Genomic DNA, 24,980 nt, shown 5'->3' with positions numbered 1-24,980 from the left:
CGAATGTTCATCAATATCATACATTGAATCAAGAAAAACATAATTATGTTGGGGAAAATGCAGCTATTTTATTAGAATGACATGAATAAACGTTACTAAACGTAATGTGAATAAACTTGAATGGGTACACTCGTCCGTGAACAGATGCATAACCTGCGATGGTGTTTAATTTAACACTGCAACCCAGTCTCATGTCAGTTCGTGATGGCATTACGAAATTAAATCTATTAGAACGTGATACCCTCACGTTATTTTGAAGATTTACGTGTTGGGGTCACGTTTTTTATACTAATGTATTTCAATGAGAATTCTCATTTTTTTAAACGTTATTACGATGCATAACTTACTGGAACAAAACTGAGCAACGTGTTGTTGCTGGTGACAAAACTACTGATTATATATATTTATTACATGACTTGCTTATATTCTAATGTACAATGCGGTCTGTTATTTTCTTGATAACAGACCGTTGCTAAGTATAACACACCGTTGCCATGCATAGCAGAGAGTTGCCATGGACGTAGTGCTGTTCCCTCTGGAGGAGAGCTATCAATAAATCCGCTAGAAGAAGATTGGCGTCGGGGTCCTGATCATAGGTCCTGATCACCCCATCGTTGTTGTATTCGCTATAACAACGCTCTACGTGATCCCTTCCGCTGATCGCTGTCTGATTCTGTGAATGAATACCCGCATTGCATCTTGGGACATCGACTTTGAATGCGCCCAGCTCGGCTCATATCGTAGCCTACTGTTCTGTCTTATTTACTGTAATATTTCACCGGTAATAAGACCTAAATAATATTATTAAAATAAAGAAATGCATACCATGATAACAGCTAAATACATGTTGAAAGATGTAGCGTTATAGTTTTAAAAATATCAATAAACAACAAAGCAATCCAGCTTCCCTGGCCGAAATAGACCGAAATAATAACATTAAAAGAAATACATATAAACCGTGATAAGATCTGGTGAATAAATGTTGATTAAAACAGCGACATTGGGCTGGGTAAAAATACCAATAATATCAAAGCTGTATCCAGCTTCTCTGCTGCAGCCCGACTGGCAGAAAGTTTCGTGCTGTGATTACGTAAGATGCTTCTCATTGAAATACATTAGTATAAAAAACGTGACCCCAACATGTAAATCTTCAAAATAACGTGAGGGTATCACGTTCTAATAGATTTAATTTTGTAATGCCATCACGAACTGACGTGAGACTGGGTTGTGTATAACTTAGCTTAACTTAACACTTCAACGCAACTTCCCAAAGTAAACAATCCATTGTTTTTGTTGAGAGACCCCTAGCGGCAGAAAGTTACATATTGTACGTTTAATTAATGAGGATGGGATGTTTTAGAAAACTTTTATAGTGTGTAACTTTAATATTATGTAAAGTGTGTTCACTGTAATACGTATGGCTTCAGATTAACATTAATTTAATATGTTTATCAAATTAGGACTTACACAGCCTTTCTGCAGTTCCTCACAGCTGGAATCAGTCTCAGTCGTCCCTCAGCTGTTGTGTTGTACTTCAGCAGGTCCAACTCATCCAGAACCTTCTCTGACATCTGCATCATGTAGGCCAGAGCTGAGCAGTGGATCATAGAGAGTTTCTTCTCTGATCTATTCTCTGACTTGAGGAACTCTTGGATCTCCTGATGGACTGAGTGGTCGTTCATCTCCATCAGACAGTGGAAGATGTTGATGCTTCTGTCAGGAGAGGTTTTGGTTCTCTTTTTCTTCAGGTTGGTGATGGCTCGCTGGATGATTTCTGTACTGTTGTCTGTCTGTCTCAGCAGGCCTCCTAAGAGGCTCTGGTTGGACTCCAGAGAGAGGCCATAAAGGAAACGGACAAAGAGGTCCAGGTGGCCATTTTTACTTTTCAGGGATTTATCCATGGCTTTCATCAAGAAAACATCCATAGATAAGTCACTGTTCTTTGATTTCCAGTCTTTCCCCAGGAAGTCCTTGAGTACCTTTTTGTTCCTGTTGGTGTACCCGTGGAACAGGTAGACTGCAGCCAGAAACTCCTGAACACTCAGATGAACGAAGCAGTAGACTGTTTTCTGGAAGATCGCATTCTCTCTTTTGAAGATCTGTGTACAAACTCCTGAGTACACCGAGGCCTCTGAGACATCAAGACCACAGCGCTCCAGGTCTTCCTGGTAGAAAATGATGTTTCCTTTCTCCAGCTGTTCAAATGCCAGCCTCCCCAGCTTTAGAAGAACTTCCCTGTCAGACTCTGACAGCTCCTGTGGACTCATCTCATGTCCCTCAGAATACTTGTGCTTCTTCCTCTTTGTCTGAACCAGCAAGAAGTGTGAGTACATGTCAGTCAGGGTCTTGGGCAGCTCTCCTCTCTGGTCTGTAGTCAACATGTGGTCAAGAACTGTAGCAGTGATCCAGCAGAAGACTGGGATCTGACACATTATGTGGAGGGTCCTGGATGTCTTGATGTGGGAGATGATTCTGCTGGACAACTCTTCATCACTGACTCTTCTCCTGAAGTACTCCCCCTTCTGGGCGTCAGTGAAGCCTCGTACTTCTGTTACCCTGTCAACAAATGCAGGAACGATCTGATTGGCTGCTGCAGGTCGGGAAGTTATCCAGACGAGAGCCGAGGGAAGCAGCTTCCCCTTGATGAGGTTTGTCAACAGCAAGTTGACCGATGAGTTCTGCGTGACATCAGACACAACCTCATTGTTGTTGAAATCCAGTGAAAGTCTGCTTTCATCCAGGCCGTCAAAGATGAACAAAACTTTCCAGCCAGCAAGCTGCTCTGCTGTGGCCGTCTGCAATGCTGGATGGAAAACATGGAGCAGCTCCAGAAGACTGTACTGCTCATCTTTGATCAAGTTCAGCTCCCTGAACGAAAGCGGAATCACCAAACTGATATCTTGGTTTTCCAAACCCTCGGCCCAGTCCAGAGAGAACTTCTGCACGGAAAAGGTTTTTCCAACACCAGCAACGCCGATCGTCAGAACGACTATGATGTGTTTCTGTTGGCCAGATAAGGCTTTAAAGATAACGCTGCACTTGATTGGAGTGTCATGGAGGATCTTGGAAGCCGCCTCAAGCTGCCTCACCTCATGCTGGGTATTAACCTCTTCACTCCATCCCTCTGTGATGTAGAGCTCATTGTAGATCCTGTTGAGGGGAGTTTCACTACATGTTTTATGAGCTCCTTCCGTTGCATGCTCACATGTCCTCTTCAGATAGATCTTATGTTCATGCTGGTTCTGCAGACCACATCTCACTAGAAAAAGGACAAAGGTGAGAGACAAAACAAGAAAAAGAAAAGTTGACAGTCATATGATACTTTTATTACCAATATGAAATGATCAATATAAGAACATATAAAGAAGTAAAGGGTATGCAGTAAGTAATAAGTAATTATCTCATCTTGAAGTAAAGAATAATGTCAGTGTGATTTTTACATTTATTGTTAATAGTGTTATATATATATTTAAAGAGAAACCTCAGAAATGCTCCTTTGCCTCTCAGCCTCTCACTGTGTGTTGGTGTAAATGTTTGATTGACAGCAGAGAAGGCAGAGCCTCAGCAACTCAAAACTTATCCACCATAAAATAATGCAGAATATGTTAGTGTCTCAGGTTGCTGTTAGTGTGAATGTAGTCTATATCGACGATCCATTACGGCATAGTTCTAGTGCCGCCGGAAATTCTGCCAGATGTCCACTTTTCCGCTTTTCCGCTTTCTTTGAGTTAACTTTAAACTCCACATTAACCAGAACCTCTGAGCAATATTACAGGCTGAACATGGCAAGTTTTAAGTGCAACAAGGCAGGCCGAGTGTGTTCTTTCTGGGAGTGATTGTAAAGATTTACAAAGAATCCTTCCTCTGCAGCGCTGTGGAGGAAGGTCTGGCAATGCGAGACTAGTGTGAATGTGTCCATGATAGAAAAGTGACCTTACACCTTTAAGTATAGTAGTTCTTTATCTTCATCAATGCACACGAAAAACAGCAAACGGCATGCTGATTTGTTAATGCAAAGACAGCGTGTGCTATCATAAAACAAAAATGTATTAAATATAAATATGTGTAGTTCTTCTTCAAAGAAGAACACAGGATAAATGATACAGCGCAGATATGTACAGATGTATGATATGTACATGTTGGAGCAGAAAAAACGACTTAAAACGTAATGATATTTATAATGATCTCAAACAGTCTGTATGACACAACAAATGTCAATGTATTAAAACAACAAGTTGTGTTTTCAGACATTAAGACATCAGCAGACAGATTGACAGACTTACTTTGTACAGTGCTGGTCTGACCGGCTGTCTGCAGTTCAGCTCTTGTTCTAGATCTAGACCGCTGCTCCTCCACAGAAACATCACTCATCTTCCGCTCTCTGTGAAGACATTTCTTTATGATTAAATTTATTTGTTGATTGTTGTTGAAAAATATCCACAATTGACCAAAACTTTCTCAAAGCTTCTTCAGAGAGAACAGTAAAAGCGTTGTCACTGTTCTGTTTAAATTCAGTCTGTAAAGAAAATGTTCTTTATATTTAAACTCTTCTGCTTTCATAAACACTAAGTACTGCTTTTCCTATCCTGTCTTATTAAACATTTAATGATCTGCTTGTAGTTTGTTTATCAATACAAACTTTTTGCAGCTCCTTCACAGTAAAAGTCTCCCCAATTAAATGTAACTGATTATGCAAAAGATGTATTAAGAGATGCAGGGCTTAAAGTACTCCGGCCTAGTGCCAGATATCCAGCGTATGACTATTTTATAAAAGATTTAAAAATCCAGATGGTATTTGTTTTGATGCGCTGGGTTTAACCAATCATCGTACTTCCACCTACCAATGAAACAAGTTCTAGCCAATCAGATGCAAAGTAAGGCGGGTCTTTGCTCCACCTTTGTAGGGTATGTTGGAAACACATCCAACATGCTAACGCACATTTAACGGCATCACCCTGATGTGGGAAAAACAAACCGGAGCCAAGTCTTTATCCCCGCTGCTTTCAAGCAACCTTCAGATGCAAAAAGCAGAACGGGATGAAACAATCACTGAAGCAATTGGCATTTACATTGGCATATTATATTACATTATATATTATCTTATCTAGCCAAGGTCGAACTAATTGTGACACCTCATAATGTACACGTTTTATTTTTTATTATCCTGTTTATTTTGTACTTTTTGTTTCATAGCATAAACACATTATTTTTTCATTTTATTACCTTATGTTATTGGAGTGCAAACACACCACCTCACAAAGCTATTGTTAATTAAATATGATTTTAGAGTATTATAATAAAAATAGATTCAGGTAACGTTACATGGTAAATAATTATTTTCTTGGGCCTAAAATCCACACTGATTTTCTATTATATGGCCGTGAAGTTGGCATTAAATTTCATCCAAGGTGGTATTAAAAAAGTCTAAAAAAGTCTCAACTTGAAGAATCCTGGGGGTACCCTGTTCAAACCAAGTCTAAACAATCTGGGGAAGTCCAATAGAAGCGATGCATAATCTTTAAAGGTCCAATATGTAATATTTGTACTGTAATAAATCCAAAAATGACACCAATGCCTCATCAGATATTAAGGAAACATGTTAAACTGAAATACTATCTTTTCTGACAACAATGCTAATTTCAGTATTTTTCTTTTTGAAATTTACATTCCGTGACGGAATTTATGTTTATGTTTTGATCTGTGTGTTGTTATCAGCGGCCCAGTTTGACAGCCAGGCTGGGTTGCCAGATATACCTGTAAAAACGTAAACCCAGCACGCTACAGCTGTAACGGTAGTACAGCCATGAAAGCAGCAAACAAACGAACAGGATCAACAGAGATAGATTCTACCCGACCTAAAAAAAAGAAAACAGCATTTTTCTAACAGTTGCGTGACCAGAGACGTAACAACCCCCTGGTAAATATTGGAGATGTATTTGAAAGATGGAGACAGCTTAGAGCCCAAAAGGACGCAGAATTGGCTTATTTCCTCCTGAACCGGTAAGCATTAGCTTCAGGCTAATTTATCACAGCTACTAGGGGCATTTTTTGTCATTTCAACATTTGTGTACTCACATTGAATTATATAGCTAGAGTACCGGAGTTGGTTACTTGCAAAAACAATTGAGACAGTAAAGTGATCACGACTGGTCCTGGCTAACGCTGCCTTGCTAACCCTGCTTACTGCTAACGTTACCGGGGGACCAGGCAAGCGCCCATGGCTGTTTACAGCATGTAGCCTCTTCAGCGGCTGGAGCCGACAACGGGTGAGTTATTTTAAACCACGGAGGGGCTGTAAATCGGAAAGAGAGGACTGTGAGTTTGCAGTGTGTTTAGCGATTGCCGCCGTAATTCTAAGCCAATGAAGTGTGTCGCCCGGCAAGGTAGTGGTATTTTTAGCGGTTTTGTATTGTAATTCTAAGCCGAGGAAGTGTGCCTGACGCGTGCGTGGAGAGCGACGTGAGGTTGTTGTGTTTTTAGCGGTTCATACTGTAGCTAATTTTAAACCGAAAAAGTGTGTCTGTCAGTTGGTTACAGAGCCCCGAATGAGCACGGGCTTTTATGACTGTCAATATAGCCAGAATCTAACGTTAGCTACGCTGTGCTGTGGAGTAATGTCTGGCTATGTGAGAAAAGCATCTAGCAACATTGTTGTGAATGCTGCGGTCTCAGCCTGGCAACCTCCGTGAACTTCGAGTCTGGGCAGGAGGGGGCGGGGGAAACGACTCTCCAGTATTTTGAATTTGTACTGCAGTAACTATTTTAACCGCTAGCTGCCAGTATTACACACAATATTACATATTGCACCTTTAACTGAATGAGGCGCACCCTTACATTGCGTTCTTGAGGGCTGACCAGGTTCCATCCCCCAGAGGTGGAATGTAACGAAATACATTTACTCACGTTACTGTATTGAGTAGTTTTGTGGCGTATTTTGAAGTATTGTATTTCGCTACATTACAAATCCTATCCGTTACTGAGTAAAAAAAAAACTTCGACTAACGAAGACCGAAAGGAAGAAAGAAAATAAAAAATAAAAGAAAAACAATGGAGCGTCAGAGAAATGACATGGCACCTGAATGTAAACGAGCCTTTAAATTTACAGTCACATCAAATGTATCAGCAGTGTGAATGGTAAAGGGAGAGCTCAGTGTTTTTGGAGAGGATTGTAGCATGAAATGTCATGTGTGACATGTGTTATGTTGTTATTACATGTACAACATTTGTATAGATGTTTATACATTTGTATAGATTTTTCTTTAATTAAAAACAAAATAGTTTTGGATTTATGACCTCTAGTCCTATTTTCAGTCCATGCGAGAGATTTTTTTTTTTTATGTAACTAAGTAACTTTTACTTATAGTACATTTTAAATGAACTACTTATTACTTGAGTAATTTTTAACATAGGTAATTTGTTGTTTAAGTTATTTATGAAAAAAAGCAGTAGTATCTGGCACTATGTAAAAAATATGCTAATGCAATCAAATTATTTTAGTTGCTAATCTTTGACATATCCAAGACTCTAATCCCCACCAAAGCCCCATCTCCTTATTATTCATTATGGGAAAAAAAATCATTTTTCGTGTTTTTTGTAATAAATAATGAAATACTTCAAATAAATAAACTGGCATTTAAAGGGTTAACATTCTGAAAATGATTGAATGTTTGGTAGTTTTGAGCAAGTTACAAGTTGTTTAAGAGATTTATGAAAAAAAAAGCAGAAAAAGATATTGATATATGATGATTTAATAGCAGTTTTTGTGTGCGTGTACATTTTTGCCACAAATGTGTCCAATGTTTGTAAATTTGAGGAGGGCATGAGGGTTAAGATTATTTTTTTGACATTTTAGGCACCCACTTGAGATGACAGCTGAAAAAAAGGAAAAAGGAGAGAGAGGGGGAACGACCCCCGAGGGGCAGGAAGGACTAAGCCTACATGGGGCGCACACTCAACCAGGTGAGCCACCAGGGTGCCCCAGATGCCTTAAGTTATAAGCATAGCAGTAATACAACATATTCTTTCAGATTTTTAATAGTTGCAAATCTTTACAGTGATTTTGTTTGGGCAACAATATGAACATTTTCTTGAAGAGTGAATTCTGAAAGGGAGGTTCTCAGATGTTTTGCTGCAGAAATACAATGAGTAGTTTGTGGCTATAAAACCCAGAAATTATCCATCTTAGTTTGAAACCATATCTGCACTAATAGTTCTGCATCATGATGACTATAAATCTTTTAGCGGAACATTTTGTCTTCATCCTCAATGCCTCATCTTCATCAGGTCAGTTTACAGTAAAAACAGTCTCTTACTTTGTATCTGAGGGTCCAGGTTCATTACTGAAGAATGGAGGTTCGTCTTTGGAAAAATCACTCTTCATTGACAGACAGTCAGATACTACAGACTCTGCTCCATCCTCCTCTTCCTCCAAATCACTCATCTTCTGATCTAAAGTCAGTCTGACAGGTAAAACAGAGACACTCACTGTGAGCTCACAACATTTAAAGCACATGTGTCAAACTCAAGGCCTTCAGGCCAAATCCAGCCCCTCGCAAATTCTGATCCGGCCCGCATATCAATTTAGGTTCACAATCAATTTTGGCCCACCTAGTTTTAGTCTTAGTTTTTTTTTGTTTTTTTTTTCTCATTTTTATTAATTTCTGTGGGTCACCATAATCCGGTTCCAGGGAATACATCAAACAAGGCGAAACAACAAATAAAAAAATAAACAAAAAGAAAATAAATCAATAAAGACAGATTTCAAAATTTCTTCAAAAACAGTTTCGTCAAAATTTCATCTCTATTTTTTATATACTATGCTTCCCTCAATCCTTCCTCAATCCTTCGACCCACCCCTACCCAGATCACCCACCCCCACACACACCCCCACACACACACACACACACACACACACACACACACACACACACACACACACACACACACGTAAAATAAAATAATAACGTGGTTTCTAAAGACAGGTTCTAGAGGGCATCATAAATTTGGCTCCATTGGCTATCAAATTGTTTCTTTTTATTTTTGTCCTCTGACATTGATCTTTCATTAATTCAATTCAATTCAATTTTATTTATAGTATCAAATCATAACAGGTTATCTCGAGACACTTTATAGATAGAGTAGGTCTAGACCACACTCTATAATTTACAAAGCCACAACAATTACAATAAGTCCCTCAAGAGCAAGCAGTTCGACAGTGGCGAGGAAAAACTCCCTCTTGGGAAGAAACCTCGGACAGACCCAGGATCTTGGTAGGCGGTGTCTGACGGGCCGGTTGGGGATGTGATGAACAGTGGCGATAATAGTCACATTAATAATGGAACAGTGACTTCAAATGGTAGTCATAGTAGTTAATGTCATATCAGGGCGCTGCAGGGCATTACAGGATGTAGCGTGGCCCAGCAGAGCATGGATGGACGTAGCGGGAAGCTGCAGGGGTCAGCAGGAAGCAGCAGGGTTCAGCAAGGAAGCAGCAGGGTTCAGCAGGAAGCAGCATGACATTACAGAGCACCGCTGAGCCAAGCAGGGAGTGGAGCAGGCCCATGGCGACAGCTGGAACCAAGATCTTGGTGCCAACGTTCTCCAAGGAAATACGCTGGGGGAAAAAAACATAAGGACTCCGGGGAGTAAACTCCCCAGAAGCTAGGATTAATAACAAGCATTTCTGGGACGGGATAAACACAAATAGTAATAGTAATAGAAAGGGAGAGGAGAGAGCATCTCAGTGTGTCAACGGAAGGAAGTCCCCCGGCAGTCTAAAACTATAACAGCGTAACTATAACAGCGTAACTAAGAGAGACAGGTCATAAGGAGAGGTAGCTTTTTCGGGCTTTGAACTCTCCCCTGCCGGATCTGGCTTTGCTGGCCTGCCTCCCTCTACTTTGTTATATATAGCAGGTGGGCCAGTTAGGTGGACACTGCAACTCCTCACTCCCTAACTATAAGCTTTATCAAATAGAAGAGTTTTAAGTTCATTCTTGAAAGCGATTACAGTTTCTGCCCCCCAAACCCAGATTGGGAGCTGGTTCCATAGGAGTGGAGCCTGATAACTGAAGGCTCTGGCTCCCATTCTACTTTTAGGTACCACGAGTAACTCTGCATTCTGGGAGCGCAGTGCTCTAGTGGGACAATAAGGTATTAGGAGCTCTTCTAGATATGATGGTGCTAGACCATTTAGAGCTTTGTAGGTCAAGAGAAGGATTTTAAATTCAATCCTGGATTCAGTTCTTGTGAGAACACGCGCTGCAGCATTTTGGATGAGCTGGAGAGTCTTTAGGGACTTATTTGAGCAACCTGACAGTAGGGAATTACAATAGTCCAGCCTGGACGTAACAAATGTATGGACTATTTTTTCAGCATTGTTTTGAGACAGGATATTCCTAATTTTGGCAATGTTACACAGATAATACTTCATTAGGGCCTTCCAATTCTCTATTGAAGGTTCTTCCTTATTTTTCCAGTTTCGCAATATCAATTTTTTAAAGATAAGAGAGGAAAAAAGTATCTGCCAACTAGTTGGATATCTTATTCCCTCTATATCTTGAAAAATACACATTTTTGGAGAGAATATCATTTTTCTGTTAGCATACTTAGATAACCAAATCTCTATACCCACCCAAGTCTTCTTAATTCCTTTGCAGTACCAAAAGGCATGCATAAGGGAGTCACCATATAGATTACATTTTAGGCATATATTGTTAAGTTATGTGTGTGTTCATAACTAAATAAAGACACAGAGAGCTGTGTGTATTCCACGTGAACGTTTACTTGAACTTGTGTGTCTTCCAAAACAGTCCCCGTCACCTATAGTCAAACTATTGTTCCTTTACACAACACCTCCCCTCTTAAGTAAGAATGTCCCCATGAATGCCATCTCTCAACAACCCTCAGAGGCAATAAACTATTGGCATAGTCTAACAAAGTGAACATTTCCCAATACAACATTGTTGTTATTTCCTTTCTCTCACAAATCCAGACGCTCTGGAGGGCGTGACACTCTTCCTGAGGTTGTCACATATGGTGCGTTGGTTGTGACTGCATGTCTGTGACTGCTTGTGTCTGAAGTCACATTTTGTTGTGGGTCAATGTTACTTGGCTCCATAGTTGTAACAGTCTTATCCGGCGGCACCTGAGGTTGTGGATGGTGCAACGTGCGCAGATGTGTACGGTTCCTTCTGATCTGTCCTTCTGTGTGGATGATGTAAGCCCTGGGTGTTGTAGCCTGATGAATGACTGTCCCTTGTTTTTCCTCACTTGGAAGCCAGACACTTTGGCCTGCTGACTGCAGTGGTAGCAGGGGACGGGCTCTGTGACGCAGGTTGTAGCGCCTTTGTTGTTTCTGCTTTGCCCGCTTCTCCACCTTCCTGAATCCTCTAATGTTTGGCCACCGTGAGAGCAGGGATGCTGGAAGCTGTGGTATGGTAGTGCGTAGCTGTCTCCCCATGAGAAGTTGTGCTGGAGATTACCCGCACTCCAGAGGTGTAGCTCTATATGTCATCAGGGCTTTTAATTTCTCACCTCGTCCTTTCCACAGCCCTTTTAAACCCCACAGCACGCTCGCCTGCGGGTATCTTGGGCTACTTGTGATGTGCGTAAACCCATACTCTGTGGCAAAGTCTCTGAACGGCTCACTGCTGTATTGTGGTCCGTTATCCGACATGACTGGGAGGGAGTTCATCTAGAGCCTTAGTACTCAGAAGTGGCAACAAAGGTTTATGATCAGTCTCTAACTTAAACCTCAGTCCCAGGCAGGGCTGGACTGGCCATCTGGCATTTTCCCAGTGGGCCGACGGACTTTTTTAATTTTTTGGCCGGGCAAGCCAATAAAGAACCCATTGGTTAATTTTCTTTATTGACACTGGCCTGACCCAATCAAATCCAGGAACCCCCTTCCCCACTCCAGGCCGCAAATTTACGAATCCCACTAAGGCCACGCCTCCCGGCCCTGAGAAACGAGCTGTAATAGTTATGCTGGAAGTTTAGCATCCACGTTAAAATGGACAAACGACCACCAAAGCGCAAGGGAGGTGAAGCGATAATTACAGGAGAAAAAGATTAAGAATCTACAGGCGGATTACTCAGGAAGGGAGGGAGACTGGGTGTGTGTGTACAATAACAAGCCGTTTGGCAGTAACATTAAAGTTAGGGGCCATCCACACGGAAAAGATTTTTTGTGCAAACGCACGTTTTGCATCGTTTTGGCCGACCGTCCAGACGAATCCTGCAAACGCACTGCCTGAAAACGCACTTTTTTGAAACCTGGTCTCAGGGTGAAAAAATCCGAAAACGGCTCTCGTTTGGCTTCGTATGGATGGTGAATACGAATCTGTATTGATGATGTCATCGCCACACCCCTCTTTTACACCCTCTCCCACGGCTGCTGACGCACAGAACTGCGGTAAAGCTAAGCGAGCATGTCCCATCTCCATGGTCAAACCAGCTCACTTCATCTAAATACTGTGTCTCTGCTCCCTGACCCTTCCTTCTGGATTCTACACAAAATATTTTGCTAACGTTATGTAGCCAACGTTAAACATCGCTAAAGCAGCTGACCGCTCCAGCAGCGAAGTAACGTTAACGTTAGCTGCTATGGCTATCTGTTTATGAAGTCGAAGTAGACAACTTATACCTAGCTAGCTAATCTGTCTGCTTATCAACTCCTTGAACGGATTATAGTAACTTTTACCACGGCTTATTGTAGAAAGGCAACTGCAAGAAAAACGTATAGATTATTAAAAAGACATCATTCATGGATCATTGATGTTTGTTTGACTGCCGATGTTAGAGCTAGCTAACGTTAGCGTGCTGGTGTGCTAACGTTAGTGCGCTGCAATCATGCGAAATAAAAAGCAATCCAACAGCACATTATACAACGTAAACAAAGACACGTTTTCTTGAGGCGGCCTTTATAAAATGAGCAGTGGTGAAAGTTATTATAGTCCACGGATGTATTAAGAGAAAGTTATAATCTAGCTAGTCATGTTATGATGGGAAGTGGAAGTGACTATGCTCTTCTTCTCCGTTTTTTGGTGAATTTCTGTAGCAGAAACAGCGCCGCCTATAGGCCTGGCATATGAAGTAGCGTATTGAGTCATTTACAAGTTGGTTCGTTTGGACGCAACTATTCTTGAAATGAATCCAGGGAAGACGGGTAAAAAAAAGATCGTTTTGGTACGTGTGGACGTGGCCTTAGTGGCTGGTAACCTAACTGCTAAGCTTACATTGAAAATGCTAGCAGTTAGCCTGTTGGGTAGCTGAAAAGTCTGTGGATCTATAAAATCAGTGTTGATACAAGCATCAGTGTTCCTTGAATGGCTTAATTAGCTTCTCTTGTATTGGTGCTCTTTTCCAGGGCATATACTACTCTCAGCTTTATTGTAGCTTTTGGGAAGGGTTATGGATATGGTTATAGTATTTAGCAGACACTTATGTCCAAAGCGACAAAATATGAATCTTACAATAGTTAAAATTAACAGTAAACAGTTTTTAAAGTTGCTAAGCCAATATTAAGCAAAATAGTAATAATAACAATAATGACAATACAATATCAAATATCAATAATAAAAAATTATAAAAATACCATAAATATACAAATCATAACTCTAAGAATGAATTAATTATTTAAGTGTAAGATCAACAGATAAGTCTTGAAACCCCTCTTGAAGGATCCAAAATGATCACATGAACACTGAACAATAGGCAACTCATATCATAGAATGCACGCATATTTTAAGAGGAGTGTCTGCAGGGAATGTGTCTGACCAATCGCGGTGGGTGTGGGCCACCTGGGGCAAAAATGCCAGGGCCGATTTTTTTGTCCCAGTCCAGCCCTGGTCCCAGGAGGTAGGGCGTCAGCCGGTCGCACACCCAAGTTGCAGCTAAGGCCTCCTTTTCGATCTGTGCATAATGTTTTTCGGCCTCAGACAGGCCTCTGGAGATGAACATGATGGGCCACCATGTTCCATTTGTCTGTTGTTGGCTGAGGACAGCCCCCAGACCAAAGGATGAGGCGTCAGCCGACACGCAAGTCTCTGCTGTGGTTGAATAAGGGGCCAGCCCCCATGGTGAACTCAGTTCGTTTTTAAGTTTCTGAAAGGCCTCTCTCTGTGGCGCTCCACAGCACCACTCATTCTTCTCACTAATCAGGTCTTTAATGGGTCGGGTGTATGATGCAAGATGGGGTAAAAACTTTCCGAGATAATTAACCATACCCATCACTCTCCTCACGTCCTCGACCCCAGTTGGTTCAGGCATCTCCATAATGGCTCTGACCTTGCCTGGGTCAGGTGTCACGCCCTCTGCTGTGACTCGATGGCCCACAAACATGATGCTCTCTTTTGTAAACTGACATTTTTCGTTCAGTGTGAGCCCTTCTTCCTTCAACCTCTTCAGCACCATGTGTAGTCTCTCATTGTGTTGCTGAATGTCTTTCCCATACACGACTATGTCGTCCGCATGGCACACCACACCATCGCATCCCTCCAACATCTGCGACATGCGACGCTGGAAATGTTCTGATGAGATCCCGAATGGTAGGCGATTGAATACATATCGCCCAAATGGGGTGATAAATGTAGTAAGGAGCCAGCTCTCCCCTGACAATGGGATCTGCCAGAAGCCGGAGGTTGCATCCAGCTTTGTAAAAACCTTTGCTCCAGCCAGCATGGCTAGTGTGTGATCTACTGCTGGGAGAATGTGTCTCTCTCTCCGCACCCACTTGTTTAAGTGTGTCAAGTCCACACACAGCCGAATCTTTCCAGGCTGAGCCTTTGGTGCCACGACCATGCCCGCACACCAGGGTGTGGGCTGGGTCACTTTAGAAATTACTCCCATTTCATCCCTCTGCTTCAGCTCAGCCTGCACCTTGTCCTGCAGTGGAAGAGGCACCCGGCGTGGGGATGACAGAGCAAATGGGACAGCAACTGGCTCCAGCTCGATTTTGTAAGGCTCCTTCAATTGTCCCAAGCCTGAAAACACGGTAGGGTACTGTGTTTAAAATCTTCTTGGTGGGCTTGAACTGTGTGGACATGCCTTATTAGCTTGAGTGCTTTTATAGCAGGGAGTCCCAACAGTGGCTTCGACAGTCCCTCCACAACATACATGTCTTGTTCTGTTGTTTCCTTTTCAATACTCAGCTCTTTAAAGCGTCCTTTAACTTCCAGTCTGTGATTTCCTGGTCCATACGGCACTTTAAGTGGTGGCTGCAATGTCCCATGCTTCTTAAAGGAGTACTTGCTGCTTGAAATTGCTGTGACACTTGCTCCAGTGTCCAGTTTAAACACAGTTGTTTCCCCATTCAAGTGCAACGTCTCCATCCACTCTTCCTCTCCCTCAGAGCACATTTCTCCTAGAAAAGCAAAGTCCTCGTCCTCTTTGCTCTCCTTACGTGCCTCTGTGATGTCATGGACACCGGCAGTCGACCTACACTTCTTTGCAAAGTGTCCCCTTTTGCGACAACTCCTACACTCTGCATCACGGGCGGGGCAATCCTTCCACATGCGTTTCCTTGAAAGTACGCACCTGCCACATTCTGTATTTGCGTCAGTTTTATCCTTAGCGGTCTTCTGCCACTTCATATGCTTTTTGCGTATTGCTTCAACCTGTGCTGTAGCTTGTTCTGTCCCTCGCAACACTGACTGCTGCTTTTTCACTGTGGCACTCGTCATGGATTTTAAGTGTTAAGTCAGCGTCCAACTGTAAACTTTCTGACAGTTTAGCATCTCTGATGCCAACCACAATCTGGTCCCTTATTAACTGTTCTTTCAGGGCCCCGAATTCACAATGCTCAGCCAGTGAGTGTACTGCTGTTATAAAGGACTCGACACGCTCACCGGGCTCTTGGCTCCGTCTGTTGAAGCATACTCTTTCGAAAATAACGTTCCGCTTGCTAACACAATGTGCCGTGAACACCTATGGAGTTATATTCCTATCTTTAATCAAGAGCGCATTCTTTCAATTTGAGAGCATTTCTCACTGATATTACGTTCAGATTTTGTAATAATTTCCCTCAAAACCTTGCTCTCACACTCAAATAGTCACTGCTCGCGCTTGGATTTGCTCTGCTTGTGCTCAAAGTTTGTGCCTTCAAGGCTTGGATTTGCTCTGCTTGCACTCAAACTTTCTGCTTGGACTCAGATATGTTGTTGTTTGGACAGATTTCCTGCTCTCAGCTTTGAACCTTCTCCTCGCACTCAGGCTGATTCTGCTCACTTGCAAAGTTTCTGCTCTCGGATTTCTCCTGCGCGCTTGGATTTTTTGTGTGTTATAACCCTATCAAAAGTCAACAACCAATAGAATGCCAGCTGTAGTGTTGACCAATGAAATGATCCCAACCCCGTTGAGGGTGCGTTCACTTTACTTTAGAACGTCTGTTGAGGGCGGCTGCACTGTAACCTGACTGTAACCAAGTTTATATATCCCCGCGCCGTTTATAGCTTTATTATAAGTATATGTCACCAATGTGCACAGAATGGTCGACGCACTTTCACCTGCACCCGTCAGGAAACGGGAGAAAGCTTTGAAGTGGGACGTATGAAGTTATGTCCACAACTACGAGGGTGAGTAACATAACTTAAGCACCTAGCTAGCTAGCTAGCATATGGCGCTAGCATATAGCCTAGCTTGATGTCCAGAAACAAATATATGTTCTTTATTGCATAGCTAGCTAGATTGAACGACATATGACGGACAGTGTGTGTATATGTGATGACCCTACTTTGTATTTTTTCCTCGTTTGGTTAACCATGTTCCTGGGATTTGGCTAATTTCATGTTAGAGCCAGTAGTAAAACATAAACTGTAATATAACTGAAAGAACACAAGAAACTGGATTGTTTGTGTCAGTTTTTGCATCACTGTTGTTTGTTGTTCATCAGAATTTAGTCTTCATTCCTTCATATAACATTAGTTTGAAAATAGATTCATAGCAATCTGTATAAAACGTAATGTTAAGTTCAATTTTATCACTATAATAAAAACAGATCTAGAAATGATATGGTTTCTTATTTGCTCCTTAAATAGCAGTTATTTGTTTAATTGATACAAAGCAAACTGAACTGAAAAAACAAGTATTTTGTTTTACTTTCTTTTCATCCAGGTGGGGCTGAGGGGTTTGACCCCTGTTGATCTGTGTGCCATATCACCAACCCATGATAGCTAGAATTCACCCTGCTACTCCAGATCTACCTGCTGTATGGCTGGCTACAGACTACAACCATCTGCTCCTGATCTACCTGCTGTACGGCTTGCTACAGACTACAACCATCTGCTCCAGATCCACCTACTGTACGGCTGGCTACAGACTACAACCATCTGCTGCAGATCTACCTGCTGTATGGCTGGCTACAGACTACAACCATCTGCTCCTGATCTACCTGCTGTACGGCTTGCTACAGACTACAACCATCTGCTCCAGATCTACCTACTGTATGACTGGCTACAGACTACAACCATCTGCAAGTTTTGTTTGTAGTGAACATCATCAACAGCTGCACTTAAAGTCTCTTGGGTTCATATGGGACTTGGTTGTTCTCCATACTGCATCAAACACTATATTATTTTTTTGTGTTATATTAGTACAGACAACAGTAAGTATCATTACTTAATCACAGTATATATTATTCTGGTGTATACTGTTGACTTGACTCCATGCTATTGACTATACTTTAGCTTGCCACCTCAAAACTTTACCTTAATTGCTCTTGTATAGTTAATTTATCTTCTACTAGTTGTACATACCTCCTATTTAATTGAATTATTCTTAATTTGTGTTGCCATACCTGAATCATCCCTCTTGTGAACACTAGGCCTATCTTATCTTTATTCATAACCCTGCTCACAAACTCACCTGAACCTGGGTCATCTGTTTGCCAATATCAATGTTCCTGCTACAGTAAATCCTATAGGCACATTGTACTGCTTCACCGTAGTATGAACCATACACTTTTAAGGTTTTGTGTCAAATATTGTGCAATTTGTTATGAATTACTCATTGTTTTGACAAGGTAAATTAAAGCTATTTACCAAGTGTCAGCTCTGGTAAATTTAATTGTACTGGTTTTTTTTTTATAAATGTTATGGAACATGAAAAAACAATTTGCCTTGATCAGGGTTTTAATTTGTTGCAAATGTGAACATGGTTTTAATAATCTGTATCTTATTGCTCTGAAAAACTACAATGATTTAAGAAATAGCAGTGATACTTATCAACATTTATTGAATTGATTGAATATATGGACAGACATTACAGGCACCTATTCATGTCAACAGAGAAAACAATAATTTTGTTCTCTCTTTTATCACTTTGATTATACGCTGATGGTGCAGAAAAGGGTGAAGTCCTTGTAGATCTCTGGCACTTTGAGGACAGACCGATCCAGGAACTCTCCACTGTTGTCTTTGTATAGTATGCTCCTATTAAAGACAGATTCATAGACATCAACACGTAATATATTAGGTGTACATAGCTTGCTTTAACATCATTACTATCTTACCTTACCTTCTCTGATTTGGTTTTGTGGACATCAGTAATTTTCTCTCCCAGGCCTGGTTGTGCACCCTGTGAATTTAAGCAAGAAACATAAGTGTATGTAACATGATTTTACTATTATATTATTATTATTTTTACAATTGCATTATTATCAGACTTGCCAACCTTCTTGGTTTGTGCTACTGCTGCCTGTCCTCTGCACACAGGTGAGTGATGTGCTGACTGGCACAGGTCCATGCACATAGTGCAGCTGTGATGCAGCTCAACGGGTACTTAAGTCACACCTGGAAGAGAAGAGAAACAAACCAACAAAATACTTGTTCTTTCTGCTCAGTTTGCTTTGTATTAATTAAAAAATTACATTTAAGTTGCAAATAAAGCATATCATCTCTAGATCTGTTTTATTAGTGGTGAAATTGTACTTAACAGACTGGGTCCGTGTACTTTTTCGTTCATTTGATTTTCATTTCATAAACAGGTATTAAAAAACAAATGGTTATTTGATTTTCGTTTTAAATCATGGGGATCAGACCTCCGGTGCTGGGTCTAATATTCTAATATTAGCTGCTGCAGCTAGCTAGCAGCTAGCTACCAGCCCCTGTGAGCTTGGTCCGCGGTTCGCTCCCCGGTGCTGACTGACTCTGGTCCGTCTGCAGAGCTGCGTTACCCGCTCTAGCTGACCTGGGAATCTACCGCGCGTGATTTGTTCATATTTTATTTACTTTGCAGTGATATGCTATGCACTGATGTCAGGCAGGCTTGCTGCTGCTTTTAGTCTGAGCCTGTGAGATAACTAAACTTCCTTTGAATATAACGTGCATATAAATAGACGGAGATAAATAAAAGTCCCCGCCCGAAATAAATATAAGTAAAACATATGTATTTAGGCTATTGAACTATAATGACTAATGCCTATATATGTATTGCCTCATTTATGTATTTCATGTTCCATTTCATAGCCATATTTATTATGTAAAGGGGGCAAAAATGGACGATCAGTCGCTCAGGAAGTTATAGACTACAGTTTCCCTCAACAGCAGCCGGGACATTCTAACGCTTAACGTGAAAAAGCTTAACGTGGTAACTTAATGTACCTAAACAATGATCAATCAGATATCAATCAGTTATCAGTCACATAACGTCCATAATAATTGGACTTTGGGTTAGATTTTTTTGACAGTTTTCAGTGGTTATGAGGAGCAATATGAGAGAGAAATTTGGTAATCATTGATCATTGTTTAGGTACATTAAACCACCTCTATTTGTTTCTGGACATCAAGCTAGGCCATATGCTAGCTAGCTAGCTAGGTGCTTAAGTTATGTTACTCACACTCGTAGTTGTGGACATAACTTCATACGTCCCACTTCAAAGCTTTCTCCAGTTTCCTGACGGGTGCAGGTGAAAGTGCGTCGACCATTCTGTGCACATTGGTGACATATACTTATAATAAAGCTATAAACGGCGCGGGGATATATAAACTTGGTTACAGTCAGGTTACAGTGCAGCCGCCCTCAACAGACGTTCTAAAGTAAAGTGAACGCACCCTCAACGGGGTTGGGATCATTTCATTGGTCAACACTACAGCTAGCATTCTATTGGTTGTTGACTTTTGATAGGGTTATAACACACAAAAATCCAAGCGCCCGCAGGAGAAATCCGAGAGCAGAAACTTTGCAAGTGAGCAGAATCAGCCTGAGGAGGAGATGGCGAAGGTTAAGAAGCTGAGAGCAGGAAATCTGTCCAAACAACAACATATCTGAGTCCAAGCAGAAAGTTTGTGTGCAAGCAGAGCAAATCCAAGCGCGAGCACAAACTTTGAGCACAAGCAGAGAAAATCCAAGCGCGAGCACAAACTTTGAGCACAAGCAGAGCAAATCCAAGCGCGAGCAGTGACTATTTGAGTGTGAGAGCAAGGTTTTGAGGGAAATTATTACAAAATCTGAACGTAATATCAGTGAGAAATGCTCTCAAATTGAAAGAATGCGCTCTTGATTAAAGATAGGAATATAACTCCATAAACACTGCCGTGATGGCGTTGTAAGACTTCTTCTGTTCGTCCGTGAGGGGTAAAACTTTAAGAATATCTTCGGCGTCATCGCCGGCTGCATACATGAAGGCATTCACTTGAAACTCTTGTGACTGTTTATCCAGTCCTGATGCTATTCTGTAGCGTTCAAAGCGTTTAATCCATCTCGGCCATTCATTAGCATCGGAGAAGTTGAACTTGCCTGGCGGCGCTAGCTGTGGAGCTAACTGTTGCGCCGACATTTCTCCGTCCATTGTTTTTGCTTCCTCAGACGATTACTTTTCTTAATCAGTTTTAGTTTGCCTCTTCTACTGTCCTTCTCCACTCGATCCCGTTTCTGACACCATGTTAAGTTATGTGTCCACACACACACACACAATCCTCCTCTTCCTCCAAATCACTCATCTTCTGATCTAAAGACAGGTACAACAGATACACTCACTGTGAGCTCACAACATTTGAAGGATACAAATTTCTACAAGAGTCACGCAAGATTAAGAAAAAAGGAAGTAACACACACACACACACACACACACACACACACACACACACACACATACTGTATCTGAGCTAATAGTTCTGCATCATGATGACTATAAATCTTTTAGCAGAACATTTTGTCTTCATCCTCAATGCCTCATCTTCATCAGGTCAGTTTACAGTAAAAACAGTCTCTTACTTTGTGTCTGAGGGTCCAGGTTCATTACTGAAGAATGGAGGTTCGTCTTTGGAAAAATCACTCTTCATTGACAGACAGTCAGATACTACAGACTCTGCTCCATCCTCCTCTTCCTCCAAATCACTCATCTTCTGATCTAAAGTCAGTCTGACAGGTAAAACAGGGACACTCGCTGTGAGCTCACAACATTTAAAGGAAACAAGTTTGTACAAGAGTCACATGCAAGATTAAGAAAAAAGGAAGTAACACACATAGACACACACACACACACACATACACACACACACACACACACACACACCACACACACACAAACCGTTTATATTTCGGCTCCCATGTTACAGTTTTTTCCGATTGCTAAACAACAGTGGGCACAACTGGAGTCACATGTGCAAAACTCAAACTACAGTCTGCACTACCAACAGTCACCTGAGCTAAACAGTTCACATCTCCTGCAAAACTCATTCCAAGCAACACAACTCTTAACACATGGCTCAAAACAGGCTCAGTGCAGCCAAACACTATGCACAACCCTCACTGAGATAACACACACTGTCACTCAGAACACACTGAGAGTAAAAACACTAGCATCAAACACCAATACAGAAAATACTAACTTTTCATCTTTACAGTTTGAACAATTTCAGTGACTTCATACAATGTAATATTTTCTTCATAGAAAAGAGTGACATTCTTTCACATGATTTATTTAAATTTTTAGAACATAACAATTCTTTAAGGTAAATGAAAATTTGCAGTTTGCTTCAATAGTCTGTAGTAATTTACGGAATTACAGTAATGAGAAAAAAAAGGTAGAAACTAAAAGTACATACTGTAATTCGAACAAATAATTGAGGGGCTAATCCTGCCTCTCTCTAGCACAGGCCAAAGGTTTTCATCAACATCACATCTAATGTTCTCTCTTGCCATGCACCTGGGGAAGAACCTTCTGGAGTGCCTTATCCATCCCTGGCAGTCCTCTGGACTCGTGTCCTCACATCCGGCACGCATGGCTTCCAAAAGAGACATTTGGTCATGTGGGTGGTGACCAAACACTTTCCACCTCCAGGCAGAGAAAAACTCCTCTATTGGGTTGAGGAAGGGTGAATATGCAGGCAGGTACAAAACCATAAATCTGCGATGTGCTGCAAACCAATCTGTGACAGCTGCAGAGTGGTGAAAAGCAACATTATCGCAAACTATGACAAAAACTTGGGGGTTTCTTACTGGCTCCCTACATTCCTTCCTCTGCGCCGTGTTTTGGCAAGGTTAAATCCAGCTTCATCGATAAATACAAATGAATGTGGTGTTTCCAGTGCTTCCACCTCCATTACTCTCTGAAAAACAGTACGTGCACAGTTTTACTGTAGTAATGCTAGTGTTTTTTTTACTGTAAATATTTTTTATGGCTGTGTATGTAACCTCAGACGTCTTACCTGGACATATTGGTATCTTTGCTCTTTTACCCGTTCACTGTTTCTCTCGAACGGTACAGTGTATATCTGTTTTATTGTAACTTGGTGTTTCTGTAGGACTCGAGCAATAGTTGTTGTGCTGACAGAATTACAGTTTTTTTCGATTGCTAGACGACTCTGGGCACAACTGGAGTCACAGCTGCAAAACTCTAACTACAGTCTGCACAGCAGCAGTTCATGTGGACCAAACTCTTGTTCGTTTTTCATTGCTTGAACACAGTTTTCAAAACTCTACACACTTACCCCATGACTTTAACCACAACGTGCACAACACTGTAGATTTACAGCACTTTGTTCAAATGCTAACACACTGCTGTCAAAACTGTTAACCACACATTCAAAACAGAATAGATTTCAGTCTGGTGCCTATCAAACACTGCTGATTGCAATTTTAGCTGAAAGCCTAAGCAGGTGTCTTGTTTTAGACTAGTTAGTGAACATATACGGTATTTATATACAGTAGAGAAAGCTCAGAAAGCCTTTTTTGTATACAAACACCAGATAAGAATGAAATAATTATACACTGTAGTGTTTGAGATAAAAAGGTAAAAGAGCAAAGATACCAATATGTCCAGGGAAGATGTCTGAGGATATATACACAGCTATACAAAAAAAGTGAAAAATACTATATCTTTACAATAGTAAAACTGCGCTCTTACTGTTTTTCAGAAAGTAATGGAGGTAAAAGCAATAGAAACACCACATTCATTTGTATTTAGAGATGATGCAGACATCCAATGTGATGAAGAAAACTTGCCACATGATGCTGGAGAGAGGCAGGATTAGTCACACTATTCTTTAGTACTGTTACGTATGTACCTTTAGTTTTTTTCCCCCAGTAATTCCATAAATTACTAGAGACAAAATACTTTATTGAAGAAAACTGCTGATTTTCATTCCGTTTTGTTTATCTTACAGTATGTAAAAACTGGTATGCTATACAATCTATATTTTTTCCTTAAAAACACTGTTGAGTAGTGTCAAGTCACTCAAATTGTTCAAACTGTAAAGATGAGAAAGTTTGTAATCTCTGTATTGGTGTTTGATGCTAGTGTTTTTACTCTCCGTGTGTTCTGAGTGATGGTGTGTGTTATCTCAGTGAGGCTTGTGCATAGTGTTTGGCTGCACTGAGCCTGTTTTGAGACGTGTGTGAAGAGTTGTGTTGCTTTGAATGAGTTTTGTAGGTGATGTGAACTGTTTAGCTCAGGTGACTGGTGGTAGTGCAGACTGTAGTTAGAGTTCTGCACACGTGACTCCAGTTGTGCCCACTGTTGTTTAGCAATCGGAAAAAACTGTAACATTTTCAAATATATCATTATCAGCCAGCACTCTATCTTGAATCTCCCGCAGTTTTATTGCATTGTTGACAACAACCATGTCAACAATAGCATTTTCCTGCGCATCTGAAAATAGTTTTCCTCTTCCTCCTGTTGGGGGCAGCCTTTGGGTCCCGTTGTAAAAATATATTTTACAGTCAAACTTACTGTAACATATATATATATATATATATATATATATATATATATATGTGTGTGTGTGTGTGTGTGTGTGTGTAAATATTCTATAATTGCAATACAAAATAAATTCCTGTAATGTTTTCATTTACTGTAAGGATGTAACTCTCACCTGTTTGTATGATGGAAAATTCGCATTACAGATGCCACTGTGGATCTTTGCAGATTGGGTTGCACCCTCAACCCTGCCTCTCTCAATGAGAGACCATGGTTCAGGACATGGTCTATAAGTGTAGACCTTATTTCATCTGAAATAACAGCTCTTTGTCTTCTTTGTCTTCCTCCACGTATCCGCCCTCTCCCTGCCACCCTTCTCCCTCCACGAACCGGTCTTCCTTGTTCCATTTCCAAAATTAGTCTTTCTGAGATATGTGTGTGTGTTCACTAACAAGTCTAAAACAAGACACCTGCTTAGCCTTTCAGCTGAAATTGCAATCAGCAGTGTTTGAAAGGCACAAGGCTGAAATCTATTCTGTTTTGAATGTTTGGTTCACAGTTTTGACAGCAGTGTGTTAGCATTTGAACAAAGTGCTGTAAATCCACAGTGTTGTGCAGGTTGTGGTTAAAGTCATGGGATAAGTGTGTAGAGTTTTGAAAACTGTGTTCAAGCAATGAAAAACGAACTAGAGTTTGGTCCACATGAACTGCTGCTGTGCAGACTGTAGTTAGAGTTTTGCACATGTGACTCCAGTTGTGCCCACTGTCATCTAGCAATCGAAAAAAACTGTAACAGGTCAGAGCTTACACACTGCCTGCGTGACACGCGTCTCAGGTGCGCGCC

General features: G+C 41.1%; 1 protein-coding gene across 1 annotated transcript in view; it reads right to left on the bottom strand.

The window, feature by feature from the left end:
- LOC120556464 (protein NLRC3-like) overlaps positions 1-24,606 on the bottom strand; it is a 35,507-nt gene extending 10,901 nt beyond the window's left edge. The window contains exons 1-5 of the mRNA XM_039796102.1: positions 24,312-24,606; positions 21,211-21,357; positions 8,313-8,459; positions 4,284-4,381; positions 1,468-3,259 (exon numbers count right to left, since the gene is read on the bottom strand). Of these exons, the coding sequence (XP_039652036.1) occupies positions 1,468-3,259; positions 4,284-4,381; positions 8,313-8,459; positions 21,211-21,357; positions 24,312-24,544 (2,417 nt within the window). The 5' untranslated portion in view covers positions 24,545-24,606. The remainder of the gene's footprint in view (positions 1-1,467; positions 3,260-4,283; positions 4,382-8,312; positions 8,460-21,210; positions 21,358-24,311) is intronic.
- Positions 24,607-24,980: the final 374 nt, after the last annotated feature.

Source organism: Perca fluviatilis, chromosome 3 (genome assembly GCF_010015445.1).
Source record: "Perca fluviatilis chromosome 3, GENO_Pfluv_1.0, whole genome shotgun sequence".
Classification (NCBI taxonomy): domain Eukaryota; kingdom Metazoa; phylum Chordata; class Actinopteri; order Perciformes; family Percidae; genus Perca; species Perca fluviatilis.
The sequence above is the reverse complement of the archived record's forward strand: the minus strand, read 5'-3'. Positions and strand labels throughout refer to the sequence as shown.